The sequence below is a fragment of the Pelodiscus sinensis genome, chromosome 17, assembly GCF_052426305.1.
Source record: "Pelodiscus sinensis isolate ZL-2025 chromosome 17, ASM5242630v1, whole genome shotgun sequence".
NCBI lineage: Eukaryota > Metazoa > Chordata > Testudines > Trionychidae > Pelodiscus > Pelodiscus sinensis.
Genome location: NC_143068.1, coordinates 3,361,484 through 3,383,600, shown reverse-complemented (window position 1 = coordinate 3,383,600; position 22,117 = coordinate 3,361,484). Strand labels below are relative to the sequence as shown.

Genomic DNA, 22,117 nt, shown 5'->3' with positions numbered 1-22,117 from the left:
AGTAAACTCAAATCTATTATTCAGAGCTTTAAAAAAACTTGAGAAATTGCTGCTGCATTACTGATGCTGTCCAAATTTAAAAAGACATTAACGAAAGAAATATCTCCCCAGAAAGCTTAACTATAGGCAATAAAGAAGCAAATGGATAAGATGCTAAATCCACCTCATTTTCTTGTGAACATTATTAACATGAGATATAAAGGTACATGCTTAATTTAAAGCTGATGATGCTACCCTGATGTGGACACTTCAAAATCACTCTTCATTTCTGCCAGTCACAATAAATAAGTACATCAGGAACAGGAAACCTTCTTAGTAACCAGTGGGACCACTGGATGATCAAGATACTAAAGGACCACTCAAGGATAAGGTCTTTGTGGAGAAACTAAATTAACTCTTTGCATCAGTCTTCACAGCCCCCAGGGGTGGGGTTGACAGCCAGTGTGCTCCAGCCCCACCCCCTGCCACTCCGCGCTGCTGCCTCTGTATCAGGGGCAGCAGCATGGGGTGCCAGGCAGGAGCTGGTCTGTGCAGGGACAAAATTTAAAAACCAGCTCCCCTCACAGATTGGCTGCCTGTCGCCCTGTGCTGCTGCCTCTGATAGAGGCAGCAGCCCTGTCTGGGGAGGGTGGGGGAGAGGAGGTCTGAGTTCCTGGGCCCTGAGTGAGCTGGAACTGAGCCGGGTTGTCTGCCCACCTAGCTTGCTAATACACTTGAAATGCAGAGCTGCAGCAGGATTAGGTGCCCAACTACTGGCCAGCCTGCTAAAAATAATTGTTGGGTGGAGGGGGAGAATGCATGTAGTCTCTAGCATTAACCTAAAAGATTTTGCTAATCAGTTAATCAACTGTACTGTTACATCCCTATTGAGGATGTGAGGGAGATTACCAAACCTGAACCATTGTGTAGGTGACAAATCTGAGCAACTGTCCCAGATTAAGATGTCATTAGAGGAGGTTTTGGATCAAATTGATAAACTAAAGAATAACAAGTCACTAGGACTAGATGGCATTCATCCAAGAATTCTGAAAGAAATCAAATGTGAAATTGTGGAACTACTAGTTGTGGTTTGTAACCTATCCTTTAAATCATCTTTTGAACCAAATGACAGGAGGATAGCTAATGTGGTGCTAATTGGAAAAAAAAGGGGTCTGAATGTAATCTCAGCAATTGTAGGCAGTAAATCTTACTTCAGTACAGGGCAAATTGGTTTAAACTGTGTCTGAGAATTCTGTTCTTCAATAGATGAACGTTGATTTGTTGGGGGAAAAGTCCACATGGTTTCTGTAAAGAGAAATCAGGCCTCACCAATCTTCTAGAATTCTTTGAGGATGTCAACAAGCATGTGGGCAAGGGGGATCCAGTAGATCTAGTGTGCTTAGATGTCCAGAAAGTCTCTTACAGGGTCCCTCACCAAAGGTAAAGTAAACTGTCATGTGATAAGTGGGAAGGTGGTCCTCTCGTGGGTCTTATTTAGAAAAGTTAGATGTCTTCAAATTGCCAGGTCCTGATGAAATGCTATCATCTTTGAAAAGTCATGGAAGTCGTTAGAGATTCCGGAAGACTGGAAAAGGGCAAATATCGTGCCTATATATAAAAAGGGAAATAAGAACAACCCAGGAAACAACACACCAGTCAGCTTAACTTCTGTACCAGGAGAGATAATGGAGCAAATAATTGAGGAATTCATCTGCAAGAAAATAAGGTGATAGGGAACAGCCAGCATGGGTTTGTAAAGAACAAATAATATCAAACTAATCTGATAGCTTTCTTTGATAGGATAACAAGTCTTATTGATGAGGAAGCAGTGGACATGATATATCTAGACCAGTGGTCTCCAACCTTTTTAAACACAAGATCACTTTTTCAATTTAAGTGCAATGTAAGATCTACCTCAAACCCAAATACCCTTGCACTCTTCCTTCCCCTTCTGAGAGGCCCTTCCTCCGCTCCATTCCTTCTCTGAGGCCTTGCAATGGCTCAATCCATCCTCTTTCCTCGCCCGTCCTCATTCACTTTCACCATGCTGGAGTAGAGGTTTGGGGTGCAGGCTCTGATCTTGGGCCAAGGAGTTTGGAGTGTGGGAGGAGCTCTGGGCTTAGCCCAGGGTAAGGAGTCCAGGAGGGATTTCAGGGGAAGGAGTTTGGGTGCAGGGGGACTCATGTCTGGCCAGGAGGTTGGGTGTAGTAGGAGGTTCAGGATTGGGACGGGTTCAGGAAGCAGGCTCTTGCAGGGCACGGTTTAACTGAGATGGCTTCCAGGTGGTGGAGCAGTGGAGGTAAGGCAGGCTTACTCTTGCCCTGACCCTGCACCGCTCCTCAAAGCAGCTGGCATATATAGCAACGGCTCTATAGCACTCTGTGCTGCCCCCTCATCTACATGCACTGAGCCCACAGTCCCCATTATTGATCAATGGGAGCTGCAGGAGTGGACAGCATGTGGAGACCCCCTGCTCTCTCTTTCAGGGGCTGCAGGGACATGCACCCACTTACAGGAGCAGCAATTACCATAGAGAGAAATTACTCCACCCGTAACAGGTTGAGCATTTTAGAACTTACTACTCAATGAATTAAATGTAAGCGTAAGAGAGAAATGAAAATTATGAAATGTGCAGACTTGTTAAAACCAAAAGTACAACACTTTGCAAACAGTAAAAGGAGTAACAATCCCCCACGTATGTACCGGGTCAGGAGAGGAAAGTGAAGGACAGTGTGTGTTTGTGAGAATGACAGAGACACTGTGTGTGAGAGTAACGAGTTTTGCATTGCCTAGCTCCCTCCATCCTCTTCTCTCTCTGTGGAGTTAGGGTACAGGACTGGGGGGAGAAGGGACACCTTGACATCAGCGCCCTGCCCTCTTCTTCCTCCCCCACTCTGCCCAACAAGCAGGAGACTCCCACGGGGGCAGCTCCAAGGCAGAGGGCAAGAGCAGCGTGACAGTCGATGGAGGGGCAACTGAAGTGCCAGGGCTTGATAAGTTCCTGGCCAAAACAGCCAGGATCACTTGTCAGAGGCTCCAAGCTCTACCAGTAGATCCCGGTCTACTGGTTGGTGATTACTGACCCAGATTTTACTAAAGCATTTGAATGTGTCTTGCATGACCTCCTTTACAATAAACTAGGGAAATACAACCTGCATGTAACAGTAAATGTTAACCGATAAGTGCAGGCTTATCAGTTAACATCCCTATTCTGTACATAGTTAACTCTTCAAGAGAGTCTTCTCTAGTTTTACTGCTTACTAGAGCTTTTAGATAGGGGTGGCCAATAATTTTTTGCCAGGGGCCACTTGAAAAATTTGTGGGCTGCACTGGAAGGGGCGGGGCCAGGAGGCCTCAGGCTTCCCCACCCCCAGACCAATCATGGTTGGTCTGGGGGTGGGGAAGCTCCTTTTCCCCCCCCCCTTCCCACTAAGCACCCATGTTCTCTGGGAGTGTGGGAAGAGACTTCCTGTGCTCCCCCATTCCCAGGCAAATCAGGGCCTAGGGGCAGGGGAGCACGCGAAGCCTCCATCCACCCTGCCAGGAGCGTATGGGGCTTCAAAGCACCATGTTCTCCTGGCAGGGCGGAGGAAACTTCGTGCACTTCCCCCTTGTCCCCAGGCTCTAATTGGCTTGAGGGTGGGGGAGCGACAGAGCCTCCGTTTGCTGGATCAACCTGCTTGGCTGGCCGGATCTGGCCCCTGGAGGCCCTTTTGCCCACCCTTGCTTTACACCTTATGTTTCTATTTTTCTGGTTCTCAAATTTAACACCACAAGTCTTAACACCCGAAAAGGAAAAGCCATACTTCACTAAGAAGTGTTCCATATTATCTTACTCCTTTTTTAGGTCTCTGAAAACGGTTGCTGTTTTGATACAGTTTTTTTTTTCACGCTAATGTTTCCATAAACCTATTCAAAAGAGTACGCTGTGAGTTACTGTGGATAACTTTTTAGCTTTAATATTCTGCTCCCCTCATTCAAAGATGTTAGCAGTTCATCTGGAGCAGGGGTTGGCAACCATAAGTGGCACACAGGTCAGTTTTCAGTGGCACACAGGGTGGGAACTCAGCTCCACCCATCATCCCCCTTGCAAGCACTGGAGAGCCGTCCCTCTTCCCCCACAGTAGGTTAGTCTGCAGTGGGAAGACACAACACTGGGGCTGAGGCTGGCCAGATGCCTACTCCCACCCTGCTCCTGCATCCATCATTGCTCCTGCTCCCTCCACCTGGCCAAACGCCCTACTTCCAGCCTGCTTCTGCACCCAACCTCCCACCCAGATCTCGCAACTTCTCCCCCTTTTGCAACCCTTTCACACTTGCAGCCCTGTCTCTCACTGAACCCCTCCTTTCCCCCCCACCCCAAAGCCTAAGGGGGTCCATAAAATCCAGTAATTACGGCACCCCAGAAAAGTAAATCTAGCCTATGAGAAACTCTGAACCTCAGTTCTCGATGTCCTTTCCTCTCATATTGTGAGACTGGAGCAACAGAGGAGTTCTCAGTTGGGTGTCACAGCAGTGAGGGCTGGAGGGGTTTGGAGGTTTTTTGCTTATTTTGTGGTCCCCAACTGATTCTCTACCTCTGCCATAAAGAAAACATTGAAATATTTTTTGTTAGACATGTTTTACTTAGTTTATCAAACTTCATTTTAAATAAACAGAGTTAAAATGGTTAATCTGTTTAATAATATAAATGAAACCATTCTTCCTAGCTGTAGTTAGTTCAGAAAATATGGTCACAATACTCAGTCTGCCCCTGCTCCCCTCTCTCCCCATCTCACAGATCTGTGAATAAGTTAAAATTTGGCATGCCACTTCTGAAAGGTTGCTGACCCCTGTCCTAGAGTATCTAAAACATTTGGGTATGAAGTACCTGTTTATCAGGGCTTGAATGGGCAACAGAGGATGGAGCACTTGATGATTCCCTGTTGGTTTATTCCCCCTGGGGCACCTGGCAGTGGTCACTGTTGGAAGACAGGATATTGGGCTAGGTGGGCCATTCTTCTGACCTAATATAGCCCTTCTTAGGTCCTTCATATTGATTTGAATCTTTGACAGTCAGTTGTGCTAGATTATTCATTATAAATAGGAAACATTGAGCAATAAATTAATACTTTTTAACATTTAGATATTTTGAATTGAGTATATAGATTTATATTTATATGTCTTTATTAGTGATTGCTATTCAATTGTATTTTTCAGGGGAATAAAAACAGCGATATTGATAATACAACATGACAAAACATCCACCAAATAGAAGAGGGATCAACTTTGAGGTGGGAGCCCAGTTGGAAGCCCGTGACAGATTAAAAAACTGGTATTTTTTAAAAACTTAATATGATAGTTAATGTTATAAGTTTATTACAATATTACAAAGACTTGGTGACATTATAGTTTCTTATTGTATGTGTTAATGGAATCCTATTCTCAGCTTTGTGGAAAATTAGTTTATTAATTTTGTGTTAAATTGCATGTGTGTGTACAATATGTAAATTATAAAGCAACTGTTTCAAAGTGGGCATACAATTTAAAAATTATTGGTGTTTGAAAGAAGAGATTCTTTTTAGCTCAAAATACCCAAGACAGAACCTCACCTTGCCTTCATCCAGAAGTATTTACACTCCTATTTTATAGGACCTGTTGTACTGATTTCTAAAGGTGGCCCAATACTGCATTGGGAGTTTGAAAGTAGGATTATGATCCTGTATGGTCTTAGCCTGGGAGTGCTGCTCTGTTGCCTGCTCTCTGGAATTGAACTCTGAGGAGGAATATTTGTTGACTATAAATTCTGTGATGTGGCAGAGAGTGAGAGTGAGTGTGTGTTGGAGTATTTAGGCTTGAGAAATAATTTTCGGTATCTTGAGAATCTTGTATTTAAAAGTCATAGGAAGCTAATTCACTGCTCGTGTTATCTGCTGGGCCTGCTCAGTGGAAACAGAAGGCAATTTTTGAGCCATTTTTTTTTTTCCCCCCAACTGGTTTCAGATACCAGTAAGGTAGTCTATGCTAGTGAAATTTGGAGTTAATAAGCATCTAGATACCCATGTCAGAGAATAACCATCTGAAGATAGTATGAAATGTCTTTTACCATGAATGTCATCTGGGGGCATTTAATAACAGCAGTCTGGTAATTGGCCCTGAAATTGAAAATGACTGGAATCTGAGGTGTACCTTCTGGATATAAAGGTCAGGCAGTTTTGACCAGTGACTATACTTTTCCTTCAGTCTGCCTGCTTCAACTCCACTTTATATTCATTGAGCCTTGTTTTCTTCCAAGAAGCATTCTTGGTTCAGCAGAGGCAATCGATGTTGTTCTTTTAATTACAGTGATAATACTTAGCTATTTGCCTCTGTCAACTATACATGGTATTGCAACCCAAACATCTGTCCATCTCCCTTATTAGTCTTGCTTCTTCTGATTTTTCAGCAGGATGACAACAGATTCTAGGACGATGAAGTGCTCATTGACACCCTTTTCAGCATATGTGCCAAAACAAGATTATTATATCTGAAATACCATTAACATTGTTAGTTAGAAAATAGAGAAGAAATGTAAATACATCAGATCTTAAATCATGCTTGGCTGAGTACAAGGTATGAAATAATTTAAGTTGCCATGATAGTTTTACAGCTACATATATTCAAGGGCATTTGCCTCGTATCTTAAAATCTTAGCTTTTGCTCAGATTAGGAGGGCTGTTTTCATTATGGTTGTGTCCTGAATCTTTGTTAATTTGTGGTATTCCTTCCTCTCTGGCTTTCTTCTCAACAGTGTTCAGCATGCCAAACTACAGTAATTCACAAGCCTACCAGTAACACACTTTGTGTAGATAAAGTACTCCCAAGATATGTACTTATGACAGCTATTACTGGATTTATATTTTATGTAAGCCTTTTTGGTCCTCCACTGTGCTGGTATTCAATACTCCAAAATACTCCTGACAATATAAGAATGGTCAAACCAAAGTATATGTAGTCCAGTATTGTGTTGTGACAGTGGGAGTGCCAGATGCTTCAGAGGAAATGAGAACAGAGCAAGAAAATTATCAAGAGATGCATGCCTGACCATCTTGGCTGATAGCTACTGATGGGCCTCTACTCCATGAATTTCTCTTTTTTTTTTTTTTTTAAACCCCGTTAAGCATATGGCTTTTATAACATTCCCCTGGCAATGAATTCTACAGATTGTGTGTTGTGTGAAGAAGTACAGGTTGCACCTCCCTTATCTGGCACCCTGGGGACCTGAGGGATTCCGAACTAGGGAGTTTGCTGAACGATGGAAGATCAGGCCTGAGGCTCTCCTGGGCTGGCCAGAGTGCTGCCCCTGGCCCACAGGCAGAGCTCTAATTCAAGAAGTCCAGGCCGCTCTGTCCCTTGGCTGGTGGCCTGCTCTGCCCTCTGTCCTCAGCCTCTGGCCTGTTGGCCGGGCTCCCTGCTCCTAAATCCACTGGCCCTATGGACTGCCTCCCACCAGACTGGCTGAGCTTCCGGTTGCTGGTAACTTCTTTTGTTGAGGTTCTCTGTCCATCAACATCTGCGGTCCTTCTGGACCGCAGATGTTGCTGGATCGAAGACATTAAACCTGTTCTTCCTTAATGTTAGTTTTAAACTTGATGCCTATTCATTTCATTGGGTAAACTCTAGTTGTTGTTCTTTGAGTGTTGCTCTCGTCATTTTGAATCTAGGTGTGCGTGCGACCACGGCTGTGATCGTTGGACATGTTTGTCTCGTTGGACATGTTTGTCTCAGTGGTAACAATAAGTTTGGCTGTGGTGTCCTCTTGAATGTGTTTTCATGTGTTGGTATATAAGGTGCTGCCAGCCCTATTCTGTGTCAGTTCCTTCTTAGTGTTCATGGTGGTTAGTTGTAGTGACTTTCTTGCATAGCAAAGGCATGGGTTTCATCTCTTCTGACTTTGAGCCTTTGTAAATAGTTGTTTATAGTAGTTACTGTTTAAGTAGTTAAGGTAATTAGAAATTAGTCCCATTGTGGATTGAGACTGCCCTGTGCGGATTGCAACAGGCCTGTCGCTGTAAGTGATGCCCACAGCAGCCGCCCTAAATGTTTGGGGCAGTGGTTCTCAAACCTCTTGGCTTGTGGATCACCCTGCTCAATTACTTAAAACAAAATGGGTGCAGGATGAAGTGGAGGTGCGGGGTCTGGCCAGGAGGCTGGGTGAAAAAGTAGGCTGAAGATGGTGGTCTGGCTGAGATACTGACCAATGGGAGCAGCAGGGAGCCTCCAGGTGAGCAGTTTCCTGCACTGCCATTTCCCCAGCTGGGGACATGGGAAGCCATAGCACACCCAGCTGCTTCCTCCCCCCATAAGTTGGATCCAGCCTTTGAGGCTTGGGGCTTCTCCCTCTCTCCTCCCCTTTACCTCGTGCAGCAGGGAACCAATTTTTCAGAGGGGTGTGGGCTGAAGCACTACTGTAGGCGCCTCACTGTGGTGGGGGGGCAGCCCTGAGCCCGCAGCCTACATGCCAGATGGTCATGCTGGAGCCCTCCTGCTATGTGTTAGTCTTCTAAATGTATTAAGAACTGATAGGCTCTTACTGCACCTCTGCTTTTAAAATGTATTGTCTGGGACTGGGCGTGAGCTAGGAATCAGCTGATTCCCAGCTTGTGCCCAGTCCCAGCTTCCCTTTGTCCCCCACAGAGATGATGCTGGGGGGAACTGGCTTTTAAGCTATCTTTCCCCAGCACTGACAGCTGTTCTGCACTCCTTCCCCCCCCCCCCCCTTGCCTCTGATAGAGGCAGCGGGGTGGACAGCGGGGAGGGGGAGAAGCAACTAGTCAAGGGACTAGTCAATTACATATCTAATGCATATAGTCACATAAAAATGAATTAATGGCTCTAGTCTGTGCTTCCTAACTGCCAGTTCTTGCTTCTTGGAAGTTCTGGGCTTTCAGTTTCTGTTTCTCAGAAGACTAAAATTACACAGGCAAAGAAAGATACAGGCTGGATCTAATTGTTTTGTTTGTTTGTGATTTGACCTTGGCCAAGAATGGCAGAGGAGTTAGTTAAGACATTGTCTTGAAGACAGAGAGGTAATATATAGGAAAGGACGGAGACAACAGAGAAACGAACAGGGGGTGGATTAGGGATGTAAGTGAGTAGTTGACTACTTGCTCCCTCTCCCTTGCTGCCTCTGATAGGTGCTCAGGGGAGCCAGCTTAAAAGCTGTCTCTGTGGTATCAGAGGCAGCAGCGTGTGGCAGGGCAAAGGAGGCTGGGACCCCCCGTGGCTGGGGGCTGCTGCTGGAGCAGCCTCTGTTCTTGGTGGTCCAGGCTGGCCATGAACAGGCTGTACCTGGCGTAAGCTGGGACCAAGCAAGCCCAACTCAGTCTTGGTTCACGTCGGTTGAGGACAACCACAGCTTTGCATTTTAGAAGATAGGAGTTACTATAGAGAACTTTTTCCTGGGTGTCTGGTTGGTGAGTCTTGCCCACGTGCTCAGGGTTCAGCTGATTGCCATATTTGGGGTTGGGAAGGAATTTTCCTCCAGGGTAGATAGGCAGAGGCCCGGGAAGTTTTTCACCTTCCTCTGTAGCATGGGGTATGGGTTACTTGCGAGAGGATTCTCTGCATCTTGGGGTCTTTAAAACATCATTTGAGGACTTCGGTATCTGAGATAGAGGTGAGAGGATTATTCTAGCAGTGGGTAGGTGAGATTCTGTGGCCTGCAATGTGGAGGCGGTCAGACTAGATGATCATAATGGTCCCTTCTGACCTTAAAGTCTGAGTCTATTTTAAATGTAGTAAGAGTTGGGTTGCTCTTACTACATTTAAAATGCAGACACACCCAGCTCGCACTGGCCTAGGACAGGCATGTCCAAAGTCCGGCCCGCGGGCCAATTGCGGCCCGTGTTCCGGTTTAATACGGCCCCACAGGTAATTTGGCAATATCTATCTTTTATGGCCCCCAACGAATCCATATGTATTGAGATGAATACATTGTAAAATCTCAGTTAATGTCAGTTGGTCTAAATCAGTTATAAATCTATTTGGACACAACATGTATACTTGGTGTTATGTTCCTGTTCATATTTTTTGAACTTAAAAGTTGACAGACAACCTTTATTACCAATAATATGTAATGTACTTTACAATGTTCCTGACATATATTTCAGCTTCCTGGATTTTTTTTCATCTGGCCTTCAGATATGAAAGGCAGAGTGATTTAACACCTGTTTAGATTTGTCATCCATGTGACGAAATGAAAAGTATGCCGTTTGCAATAAACTTTGCATAAAATAGTTAATTTGTGTTTAATTTTAATTGTTGAAAGAATGTCAGGCAAAATGGTCGGCCCTCACGCATGTTCACTTCATCAAATCTGGCCCTCTTTGAAAAAAGTTTGGACACCCCTGGCCTAGGACCTACCTCCACAGTGGCTCTGTAGTTTAAATGTATTAGGAGCCGGGCTGCCTGCATGCCCAGTTTCTACTATATTTAAACTGCAGAGTTACAGTGGGGGTAGCCTGTGGACTGGCATGAGCCAGGACCTAGCCTTTCCTTTGTCGACTAATTGTGTAGTCGATACAAATTGTCGACACCGCGATTAGTCGTTGACAGCCTTAAAACATCCTTAGAGTAGACTGGGAAGACATTATCCTGAACACGTAGTTTCCTATATTTCTTCTTCGGGGATGTCCCCGCGGGTGCTCCACTATGGGCTGCTGGATTTGCCCCGGCGCCGCAAACGGAAGCTTGTCATGAGCAGTGTTCGGCCGGACCACGCATGTGCCACGGGCTCGTGGCTTTCGCGCTCTTTTCTGTCGCACGATCTGGCCCCCCGCCAGTTCTTCTTCACTGCCTCAGGCTGCAGATGCTTGGAACCGTACTCCTTACCTCACTCACGGAACTAGACTGCTTCTAGTTTCCCCTTGTACGTGAAATCCCTTTTTCCTTCCCTTTTCCTTCTCTTTGTCCTATTAAACAAAAAAACAAACAAAACAAATAAGAGAAGAAAGACAAAAGACAGAACTATTGGGAGTAAGAACAGAAACAAACCGCATACCGCTTTTACCTCCTGCCTCTCAGCTGTTCTCCTGTCAACTCCATTGTATATAGTTGTGTTCACCTGGAAAAGAAAAACTGTAAAAAGAGAAAAGGAACAAAGACAGCAGGACAGAGTCATTACCACCAGGCTATCAACATTGAACAACTACCTGTGTCTCTGCAATTAAAAAAAACCCCAAAAAACCCCCCAACAAACAGGCTGCTGGCAAAATGTCAGTGACCGGGTTTAAAAAATGCGGCTCCTGCCGGGAGGCAATGCCAGCCTCCGACGGCCATGCAGAGTGCATCCGTTGCCTGGGGGAGTCTCACATCCCCCAGAAGTGTACTCATTGTTCAAGACTCACCTCCAGGGCCAGAAAAGATAGGGAGAGGCGCTTTCGCATGCTCCTCTTCGACACAGCCCTGCAACCGCAGCAAGCTGACTCGAATCAGCAGCCACACGAACGCCGGGCTTCCTCCCCCACTACTGGACTTCAAAAGAAAGTGAGATCCCTGGCAGCTGCCTTAAATGGCAGAGAGAAGCAGGCAGACACACCTGGAACGTCTGGCAATGTAAAGCCACATCCCCCTGCCTCAGCGGCTTTGAAATCTAAGCGGCCACGGGAGGCTTCCCAAACGCCAGCTCCCTAGGCAGCGCCAGCTCAGCCGCTTCTCTTTACCCCGGCGCAGAGCGCTAAGCTGGCTCTGAGAGCAGCTTCGGACCCGACCATCACGGCACCGGCCCCGGCACCACCTCTGAGTCACGGCACGGTGTCGGACTACATGGCGCCGACCCGTTCCGCTTCCGGCGCGGTACCGATTGCTCCTGCCCTTCCGCACCCAGAGCAGAGCAATCTAGCGGCTAGCGCTTCAGTGCATGCCACGACACAACCACCCTGGAGCCCTGCTGCTCTCCGATCTCCACGCCGCAGCTGCTCTCGCTCCCGCTTCCTCTCCCTGGCACTGTCCTCTCTGCCAGCACTCCAATTCCCACTCCGGTCCTCTCACCGGTATGGGTCTCCTCACGCCTCTTCAAGACTGCCTTCCCCGTTTCTGGCTGCTGCATCTTATCATCACAGGCTCCACTACAGGCAGCTCTCTGCCTCTCCTGCTTCCTCCAGGGCATCACAGCTCCACTCCTGTTCGCCCTGCTCCCCGTACCACTATCGGTATTGCAGCCGCTCTAGCTTCCATGATGACTGTTCACCGTGACATGGCACATACCATTGTGACGACCGCTACTCTCGACATTCTTGTAGCAGATACTCTTGCCGATCACGATCAGCCTTTGACTACGCTTCACGCAGGCGCTCTCCAACTCCAGCTCCCTTTACTCCTCCGCACTATTCACCATCACCATCACCATCTCACCACCCATCAGAGCCGGTACATACTCCCTTCATGCACCAAACTTTGGGGTCTTCCATCCCAGATTCATCTCCTCCAGATGAGGCAGTCACACCCGGCGACAGCTCTCCACCAGATGACCTCCATCAGTTCCAAGAATTGTTTAAGCGAGTAGCTATCACACAAGAGATCCCGCTGCAGGAACTCAAAGACAAGCAACACAAGCTTTTCAGGAATCTCCAAACGCAGCATAGGTCACGCCTGGCCATTCCTCTGGGACGAAGGCATCCTGGGACTGTCCGATGAAGTGTGGCATGCTCCAGCGTCGGCTCTCCCCACCAACAAAAGAGCCAACAAGAAATATTTCGTACCACCAAAGGGCATGGAATTTCTCTTTGCCCATCCACAGGCTAACTCTTTAGTAGTCGACGCAGCTCAACAGAGGTCCAGAGCCCCCCATCTCAAACAGGGCTCCGATAGGGACATAAAGAGACTTGACCTCCTGGGCAGGAAGGTATACACTTCAGCAACTCTACTCCTCAGAATCGCCAATTACTCGGCGCATCTCTCCAATCATACCTTCGATACGTTTTCATGCCTCACTCCCCTCATGGATCATCTCCCTGATTCAAAAAAATCGATCCTGAGATCAGTAATCCAAAAGGGCTACACATCAGCGAGAATGTCCCTCCAAATAGCCATGGACGTCGCTGATGCCGCTGCTCGCTCCACTGCTACTGCCATTGTTATGCGCAGAGCTTCTTTCCTTCAAGCGGCGGGAGTTTCAAAGGAACTACAGTCCAAAGTCAAGGACTTACCCTTCGACAAGGGGAAGCTCTTTGCAGAGACCACGGACTCACTTACACTCCTCTAAAGAATACCGAACAACTTTGTGAACTCTGGGGATGTATACACCCCCCTTAAAAGACGGCGGTACTCACCATATCAGTGCAGATATGACTACTCCTACATCAGACATCAGTGGCAGCAACAGCACCAGCAACAGAGGCCCTTTGACAACCAATGCTCTCGCCAGAGACTTCAGCGATGCCGAAACCCAACCGGCAGAACGAACATGCCTCCCAACAACAAGCAACAGGTTTGATGCGTTGGTCGAGGGTGAGCAGACAGTCACAGGCAGCATCATGAATCGTATGGCGCAGCTCTTCCACCACCGGCTGAGGCCCTTTCTACATCAATGGGCAAAAATCACCACGGATAGATGGGTCCTCGAGATTGTTCAGTCTGGCTACCCTATCCCTTTCATAGCCATCCCATCAACCACCCCTCCCACCCTGTCCCACTTCAGGGACCCCTCTCACGAGACCCTCCTCCGACTAGAGGTCGACCGCCTTCTGTCTCTGGGTGCCATAGAGCCAGTCCCAAAGGATTTCAGGAACAGGGGCTTTTACTCACATTATTTCCTCACCCAGAAAAGCTCCAGAGGTTGGCACCCTATCCTAGACCTCCGCTGGGGGGCCCACATGGGCTCCCTTTCGGTCCAAGGCCAATGGTCCCCACAAGAAGCAAGGCTACACATAAACCTCTTAGAGCTATGTGCCATTTTCAACGCATGCAAATCCTTCTTCATCTACATTCGGAACACCATGATGAGGATACTTACAGACAACATCACAGCCATGTATTACGTAAATCGCCAGGGCGGCGCTCGCTCCTGCTCCCTATGCACAGAAGCCATCCGCTTTTGGAACTGGTGCATTTGCCACGGGGTAACTCCTATGGCATTTTACTTACCTGGCACCACAAATGTGACGGCAGATTTCCTGAGCAGACATTTCTGTGTAAAACACAAATGGGAAATGCATGACGGCGTTGTATGCGACATCTTCCAACGTTGGGATACTCCCCGAGTGGACCTCTTCAACTCCTGCCAATACAAAATGCCGCAAGTACTGCACCAGGGTGGGCCTGGGCCGCACATCCCTGGGAAATGCCTTCCTTATGACTTGGCGCGGACCCCTCTTTATGCATTCCCCCCCATACTTCTGATTCCCAAAGTCCTCCAGAAGCTGAAGGCGGACAAGGCTACGCTAATCCTCATAGCCCCGGACTGGCCTTGCCAGCACTGGTTTCCCTTCCTGCACCGTGTCTCTGTACGGACACTGATCCACCTTCCGCCTCTCCACGATCTCCTCACAGAAGACCGAGGACGCCTGAAACACCCCGAGATACAAATGCTGAACCTAACAGCATGGTTCCTAACTGGCTGACTCAATTCGAATCTCTCTGCTCTGTTCCAGTCCAACACGTCCTAGTACACTGTAGGCGACAAACCACGAGAAAAACTTAGATTCACAAATGGCGCAGATGATACTCCTGGTGTACCTCAAACCACGATCCGATACGTCCGTCGATTCCTTCCGTACGGGACTACGCACTGCACCTAAAGAACAAGGGTCTCTCGTTAGCTTCCATAAGGGTGCACCTTGCAGCAATATCAGCATTTACATCACTGATAGATGGCGTTTCTATCTTCGCCCATCCTACGACTAAAAGATTTCTCAAGGGCCTTATCAACATGGATCCACCGCACGACCCAGTTCCACCTGTGTGGAGCCTGGATGCAGTACTCGACACCCTAATGAGGCCGCTGTTCGAGCCTCTGGCGACTGTATCCTTATATTTGCTCACTCTGAAAACCATTTTCTGCTCGCCATAACATCTGCACGCAGAATCATAGAATAATAGGACTGGAAGGGACCTCGAGAGGTCATCGAGTCCAGCCCCCCACCCTCAAGGTAGGATCAAGCTCCGTCTACACCATCCCTGACAGATGTCTATCTAACCTGTTCTTAAATATCTCCAGAGAGGGAGATTCCACCACCTCCCTTGGCAATTTATTCCAATATTTGACCACCCTGACAGTTAGGAATTTTTTCCTAATGTCTAATCTAAACCTCCCCTGCTGCACTTTAAGCCCATTACTCCTTGTCCTGTCCTCAGAAACCAAGAGGAACAAATTTTCTCCTTCCTCCTTGTGACACCCTTTTAGATATTTGAAAACCGCTATCATGTCCCCCCTTAATCTTCTTTTTTCCAAACTAAAGTTAGCAAGAGTTAGCAAAGCTTTCTGCCATGATGGCCACACCACCATATACAATTTTCCGTAAGGATGAAGTAGTCTTGAGATTACGTCCAAGATTCATACCTAAAATTGTCTCCCATTTCCATGTTAACGAACCAGTCATCCTGCCAACCTTTTACCCGAAGCCCCATGCCTCACCATGAGAAGTGGCCCTACACTCTTTGGACACCCGCAGGGCCTTAGCATTCTACATAGATGGTACTAAACATTTCAGGCTTACGGAACACTTATTTGTCTCCTTGGCACACAGGTCAAAGGGTCAACGCCTATCTTCCCAGAGGATTTCCAATCTCGTAACCTCATGCATAGTGCAATTGTATGCAATGAAAGGCTTACCCCTTCCGTCCCGTCCACGCGCTCATTCCACTAGAGCCATGGCCACATCTACAGCGTTTCATAGAGGGGTATCTCTGAAGAATATCTGCAGAACGGGGACTTGGTCCTCACATGAGACCTTCGCTAAGCACTATTCTATTTCTCTAGTCTCTCGCTCAGATGAGGCAGTGGCGACTGCGGTACTCTCCACAGCGGATAAATAAGGAATCCTTGCCCTCCTTCCATTGTGGTGACTACTGCTATGCAGTCACCCATAGTGGAGCCCCCGCGGGGACATCCCTGAAGAAAAAAGCGAAGTTACTCACCTCCGGTGCAGTAACTGTCGTTCTTCGAGGTGGTGTCCCCGTGGGTGCTCCACTGCCCACCCTCCTCCCCACTTCAGAGTCCTCTCTCTCTCTCTGCTCTTGTCTCTTACAGACTCAGAGGCGGTTTTGAGGAACTGGAGGGGGGCTGGCCCACGCGACAGAAAAGAGCACGAAAGCCGCGAGCCCACGGCACATGCGTGGTCTAGCCGAACACTGCTCATGACAAGCTTCCGTCTGCGGCACCGCAAGCCCAGCAGCCCATAGTGGAGCACCCGCGGGGACACCTCCTCGAAGAACGACAGTTACTGCACTGGAGGTGAGTAACTTCGCTTTCCCCACAGTTTTGCCACAGAATAAGTGTTGTAGCTTCTGGGTGTAAGAGAGGCCATATCTGGGAATATTTAGAAGAATTTTTTTCCCTGAGTAAAGAAGGAAAATGGTGTGAAGTGTAAGCAATACAAGAACAAGCTGCAGGGCCTAGTTGCAAGAATGAAACATCATAAGGAAAACTGTTTATTGAGAGAAAAAGATGTGGATGAAGATGTGCATATGGCTGAGTGGATCAACTGGTTAGTAGTAGCTTAAATTCATTTTGCAATGTATTGTTCAAAACTCTCTCTACATGTCAGTACAAGTGTGATTTGACAAGTAAATTCCCAAACTGTTGGATGTTGCTAGGGGAAAAAAGGTTAGTTTAGCTCAGTGGTCCCCAACCATTAGAGGTTGCTGGGCGACTTGTGCGCCCGGGGGCGGGGCCCCCCCATAGCCACGCGCCTGCGGCCGGCGCGCCCCCCCCCCCGCCAAGTGCTGCGCGCCCGGGCCCGGCGCCCCCCCCGCCGCGCGCCCGGGGCCGGCGCTCCCCCCTCCCCCTCCCAAAGCGCCGCGTGCCCAGAGCGTGGGCGGCCTATCGGCGGCGCTCCTGGGGTCTGCGCTCACTGTGCGCCATGTGCCCGGGGCTGGCTCCGGCACCGTGCATGCGCCACGTGCCCGGGGCCAGGCCAACCCCGAGCACTTGGCGGGCGCACACAAATGTTCCACGAGGAGTACAGATAGTTCGAACTACGTAGCCATTCCGAACTATCTAGCCCGTGCCGCGTGTAGCCGCCCGGCACGGGGTTCGCACTAGCCGGCTTTTATAAATGGCGGCGCCGGCTTTATGCTAATGAAGCCCGGGAAATTCAAATCCCGGGCTTCATTAGCAAGTTCGGTATGCATACATTACCCCGCTAGTTCGAACTAGCGGGGTAGTGTAGACATACCCTAAATTATTAAATGAATAATAGAGTGAGAAGAACTAAGGACTATTCAAAATCACTTCTGAATTTTGTTTCAGGATTCCATTTAAGCATAAAGACTTAATCTGTCTATCTGCAACAACTTCAGAGTCTTCCGTTGGTACTTTTAGCAGCAGTGCTGCAACTAAACACATTTCAGTAGAAATTATCTGTAGAAAACAAAAGATTTCAATCATCCAGTAAAACCACCATTATGGATGAGTTTGTGGTAAGGATCATCAAAGACCAATGAGACGATAAATGAAAAGGTTTCTTGGTTCATTTATGCTAATATTTTTCCTTTTCGCATTTGTTAACAATGAACACTTTCATTGACTGGAGACTGCTGCAATAGCAAATGGGAATCATTTATATATTATTTAAATTAATAAAATATAAGTGCTATTGTGTTTGTATGTGTGATTGTAGTTTCTTATCATTCCTAATGTATGGCTGCTCTATCTGCAGCTTTACACAGGTAATGAGTAGTATGTGCTATTTCCTAAATCAATAAAAATCCAAATTATCTAAAAAAATTGCATAAAGTATAACCTCTTAGATGTTGTAAAGTGCTGTACTGAGCTGTAAATTAACTTGTTTTAGTAATCAGATTTGTACCATTATTGAAGGAATAAGTGAAGAAGTGTCATGGGAAACTTGATTTAAATCAATGAATTTTTTAATCACCTCTTTTTAAACAATACCACCCTGCAGAGGACAAATTTTATATCTTGAATAACTTTAGACCCAGGCCCCAGAAAGTGTGTGAAACTTGCTTGAGGGCTCTCCTTGTGGAGGCTTCCCTCCAGCCAGTTTCTGAGCTGCCTTGGCTGGACTCAATGCCTAGAAATTTAGTGCACAGTGCACGCCTGGCACTGGGCTCTGTGTTCTTTTGCTGGTATCCCCCACCCCCCTCCCCCCAAAACAAAACAAAAAAACCCAAACTTATGAAGCATGGATCCATTGCTCATTGCAAGAAAGAGACTGGGGCATTGGACAAAGGTCTCAGTTCAGGCCTCTTGACCACTCCAGAGCCATGGAAATGTGCCTCCATAGTCAGTTCCCTTAGCTCCCTAAAGGATAACACCACGGACTCTAGGAATGGGTAGGAGATGCAAATTTGTAGCCTCATTGATGCCTTCCCAAGCTCTCCCAATTCCAAGAGAGCAAAGCCCTCCACCTGTGCTATTGGCATTGCGTGTTCTGCAGGAAGTGGCAAAGGCTGCCTACAAGAGTAAGCTAGCTGCCAAGACGGCCACAGCACAGTTGAGTGCCATAGATTACTGAGCCAAGGCAGTGCTCTCCCCTTCTGTCACAGAACTCCAGTGTTGCAGCTCATGTCCTCTGGGGCTCGCTTTGGATCACTAGCATGGCATTCATAGTCCCCCACCATTTAAATGCAGTTCACATAGGGGGAGGCACTGTTTGTTGTATTATCTTCACCATTCACCCTCCCACCATTTTTCCTCTTGGCACAGATCTCTATGACCCATCCCACAGGAGTGCTCAGTCATACCCCTGTCATCCATTTGTCCATTCCTAGCACTGGTCTCCAGTGGTAAAGGTCAGGAGACTAACACCATCATCAGTGACCTTGATGTGGTCACTGGAAGTGGTTTCCTTCATCACAAAAGGAAAGCTCCACTAGTGCGATTGGGCACTAAACCACATTGACTTCAGTAGTGCCACCTTTGGCAGCTCTGCCATTAGCCAGAGTATTGGCCCTATTGGGGTGCATGGGGCATGCTGGTAATGCTGCATTCTGCTGTCTGCCCTTTCATCATCTTGGAGTAGCATTGGGTGGCACTGTCAGCACCAGGCTGCATGCATGAAACCCACTAAGAGGTAGGGGAAGAAGTGACAGTACCTGCCCTTAAAACCCTCTTCCCACATGGGTTATGATTCCATGGAGACTTCCTGGGTGTTACAGTCATTATCCTCATCCCTGGATGAGGTGGTCCTGTAACTCTTGAGGGCCAGCCTGAAGTTTTAAAGAAAGCTAGATTTTGATGAGTGGCTGAGATCTTGGGCATAGAACTGGAAGAGATGGCCGAGCAGGCAGCCATCTTCTTTAATATGCTCCCAACCTCTATCCTGTCTGTGTTGCACTATCAATGCATGATGGTCTCCTGAAAATTGCCAAGGTCCTCTGGCAAACCCTGTTTTCCAACCCTTCCTTCTACAGAAAGGCCAAAAAATATTTTGTTCCATACAGAAGGGTTCAAGCACATGAATACCTGCCCTCCTCTGGGCTCACAAGTCCTCTGTTTACAACAAGGAGAAACATGGGCACACTGATTGAACTCCCCCCTCTCCGCTGCCAAAATAAGTCCCAAAAACCCAGGACCTTTGTGAGAGGACCGTTTATTTGATAGCTGGTCTTGCAGGCTATCAAACCAACAGGCTTTCTTTGACAGGTATAGTTTCCACAGTTTTCACTTATGGGACTTCGTTTGTAAATGTATGGTGTGCTGTCTCCCCCCTTCCCCCGCCTGGGAAGTTTTAGCCCTGGAATTAAGCACCTTGGTGGAGAAGGATACCACAGTAAGGTGTTTTCATATGGAATTGGGACACTGTGGCCTTGGCAGTTAGGGTGACCACATTGGTGGTGGTGATCATGAGGTGCAGCTTTTGGCTTCAGAATAGTGGCCTGCCTCAAAAAATGCAGACCTCAGTCGAGATCTTCCATTCTATGAGAATGGACTCTTTGCAGAGCAGATGGAGGCAAGGCTGCATGGGCTGAAGGACATTTCAGCCACCCTTCACTCTTTGGGCATGCATACATCATAGCCTTTAAGAAAGCACGTTCCAGCTACCCCTGCCTTCAAAGCCTTGGCCGTTTTGACAGGGGCCTGCAAGGAGAAGGGATAGAAACATGATTGTCTGTCATTGCTACTGTAGGGAATAATTCTGGACACACTGGGTGCAGGTGAAAACAAACAGAGGATTTATTGGTTCAGACAGCTGGTGGAGTACCCATCAGGAGTTAACCTGGTGAGCATTAACTTAACCAAAACATACATTAGATTATATAAAACAAAATACAGGACTATATAGCACTTTAAAGACTAACAAGATGGTTTATTAGATGATGAGCTTTCGTGGGCCAGACCCACTTCCTCAGATGAAATAGTGGAAGAAAATTGTCACAACCATATATACCAAAGGATACAATTAAAAAAATAAACACACATGAAAAGGACAAATCAAATTTCAGAACAGAAGCGGGGGGGGGCGAGGGGGAGGTAAATGTCCTTGGTGAAGGATCAATGCCCACAAAACAGATATCAGACAGGATCGCAAAGAAAAAGCAGTTTCTTGCCATTTCAATCAGAAAGGACATTGTCTCAACGACTTAATTACCTGCATCCTGCTTCAAAAGCCTTTTAAGACTGCACTTGAAAGAGAATCCTCCGACCTGTTATTCATGCTAAAATTCGAAACTTAACTAGAGCCTTTGTTCAGACTCAGGTGTAATCTTACCCATTACAAAGATAGCTTCCCCAATTATCACCACTAATATCATTAGCTCATAGACATTTACCTCCCCCTCCCCATCCCACTTCTGTTCTGAAATTTGATTTGTCCCTTTCATATGTGTTCATTTTTTTTTAATTGTATCCTTTGGTATATGTGGCTGTGACAATTTTCTTCCACTATTTGATCTGAGGAAGTGGGTCTGGCCCACTAAAGGTCATCATCTAATAAACCATCTTGTTAGTCTTTAAAGTGCTACATAGTCCTGTATTTTGTTTCAGCTACACCAGACTAACACGCCTACTTTTCTATCATTAGATTATATAGGTAGCAGATGGACAGAGGGGAAGTGATTTGATAGGTCTAGCAGCGGAAATGAGATAAGCACATAAGCCAATGAAATATAAAGGTTACACAGTATTTCCGCCCATTGCCAATTAAACATGTTATCACTAATACAGGTAGTTATTCCTAACAAGCTAAATGAGCCAACATAAACAGGATGGAAGCTCCAAAATGGACATATTGATGTTAACTTGTTTTGCTGAAATTGTGATGGCTACTGTGAGATGACTCCTTCCTTGTGTTGGCACAGTCCTTGGGATCCAAGCTGATTGATCTGAAATTACAGGAGACTGAAATTACAGGAGACAGTAAGAAAAACCATGCAGCCTGGCTGCTACCAGCCAGGCCTTATCAGAGAGAGAGGCCCCTTTGGAATGTAGTTGCCAGGGGAACCAGGGTCAAGTTAACTGCTGTCTGTGTGCTTCCCAGGCCTGGCCTAATGATTTTGGATTTGAGTACTCAGCAAGATACCATGGACAGTTTACCCTACAGCTACCCATCCTCCTCCTGCTCATCTTCACAGACAAGCCTTGCAGAGCATCCCAGGGGTCATAAATGCACTTTTTGAAGGTGAGCTCGAGAGATGCCTTAGTCAGCTTTCCAGATCTAACTTATTCTTAACTCACTTGTCTTCATTTCTACCATTTGGCCTGGTCAGGGGACTCCTTGGTCCAGCGGGTGTAAGAGATTAGGATCTCAGGACTATAACCTGCAATTCTTGGATATCCTTTCCCTTCCTCCCACTTGCCTGTCCTCCTTCATGGGCCCTTCTCATGAGCAACTCCCATTGAAAGAGTTGAGAACTTCCAGTTACCTGGGGGCAGTGAAAGAGACCCTCTGGATACTGCAAGAATATAGAAATGCTTTCCTTTCATTACCTAATCCCAAAAGCAAAAGGGGGCTCCAGATCAATTCTGGGCCTGCATTGCCTCCACAAATCTCTCAGA

At 47.0% G+C, this 22,117-nt stretch overlaps 1 protein-coding gene across 13 annotated transcripts in view; it reads left to right on the top strand.

Moving 5' to 3' along the window:
* The window catches only part of PHF20 (PHD finger protein 20), a 191,700-nt gene that overhangs the window by 13,534 nt on the left and 156,049 nt on the right, over nt 1-22,117 (top strand). For 7 of the 13 annotated variants that reach the window (XM_075900759.2, XM_075900762.2, XM_075900761.2 and 4 more), the window contains exon 2: nt 5,179-5,293. In XM_075900759.2, the coding sequence (XP_075756874.1) occupies nt 5,211-5,293 (83 nt within the window). In that variant the 5' untranslated portion in view covers nt 5,179-5,210. Of the gene's footprint in view, nt 1-1,504; nt 1,706-5,178; nt 5,294-6,403; nt 6,571-22,117 lie in introns of those variants that run through there. The other 6 variants (XM_075900760.2, XM_075900757.2, XM_075900751.2 and 3 more) reach the window with 5 other exon arrangements.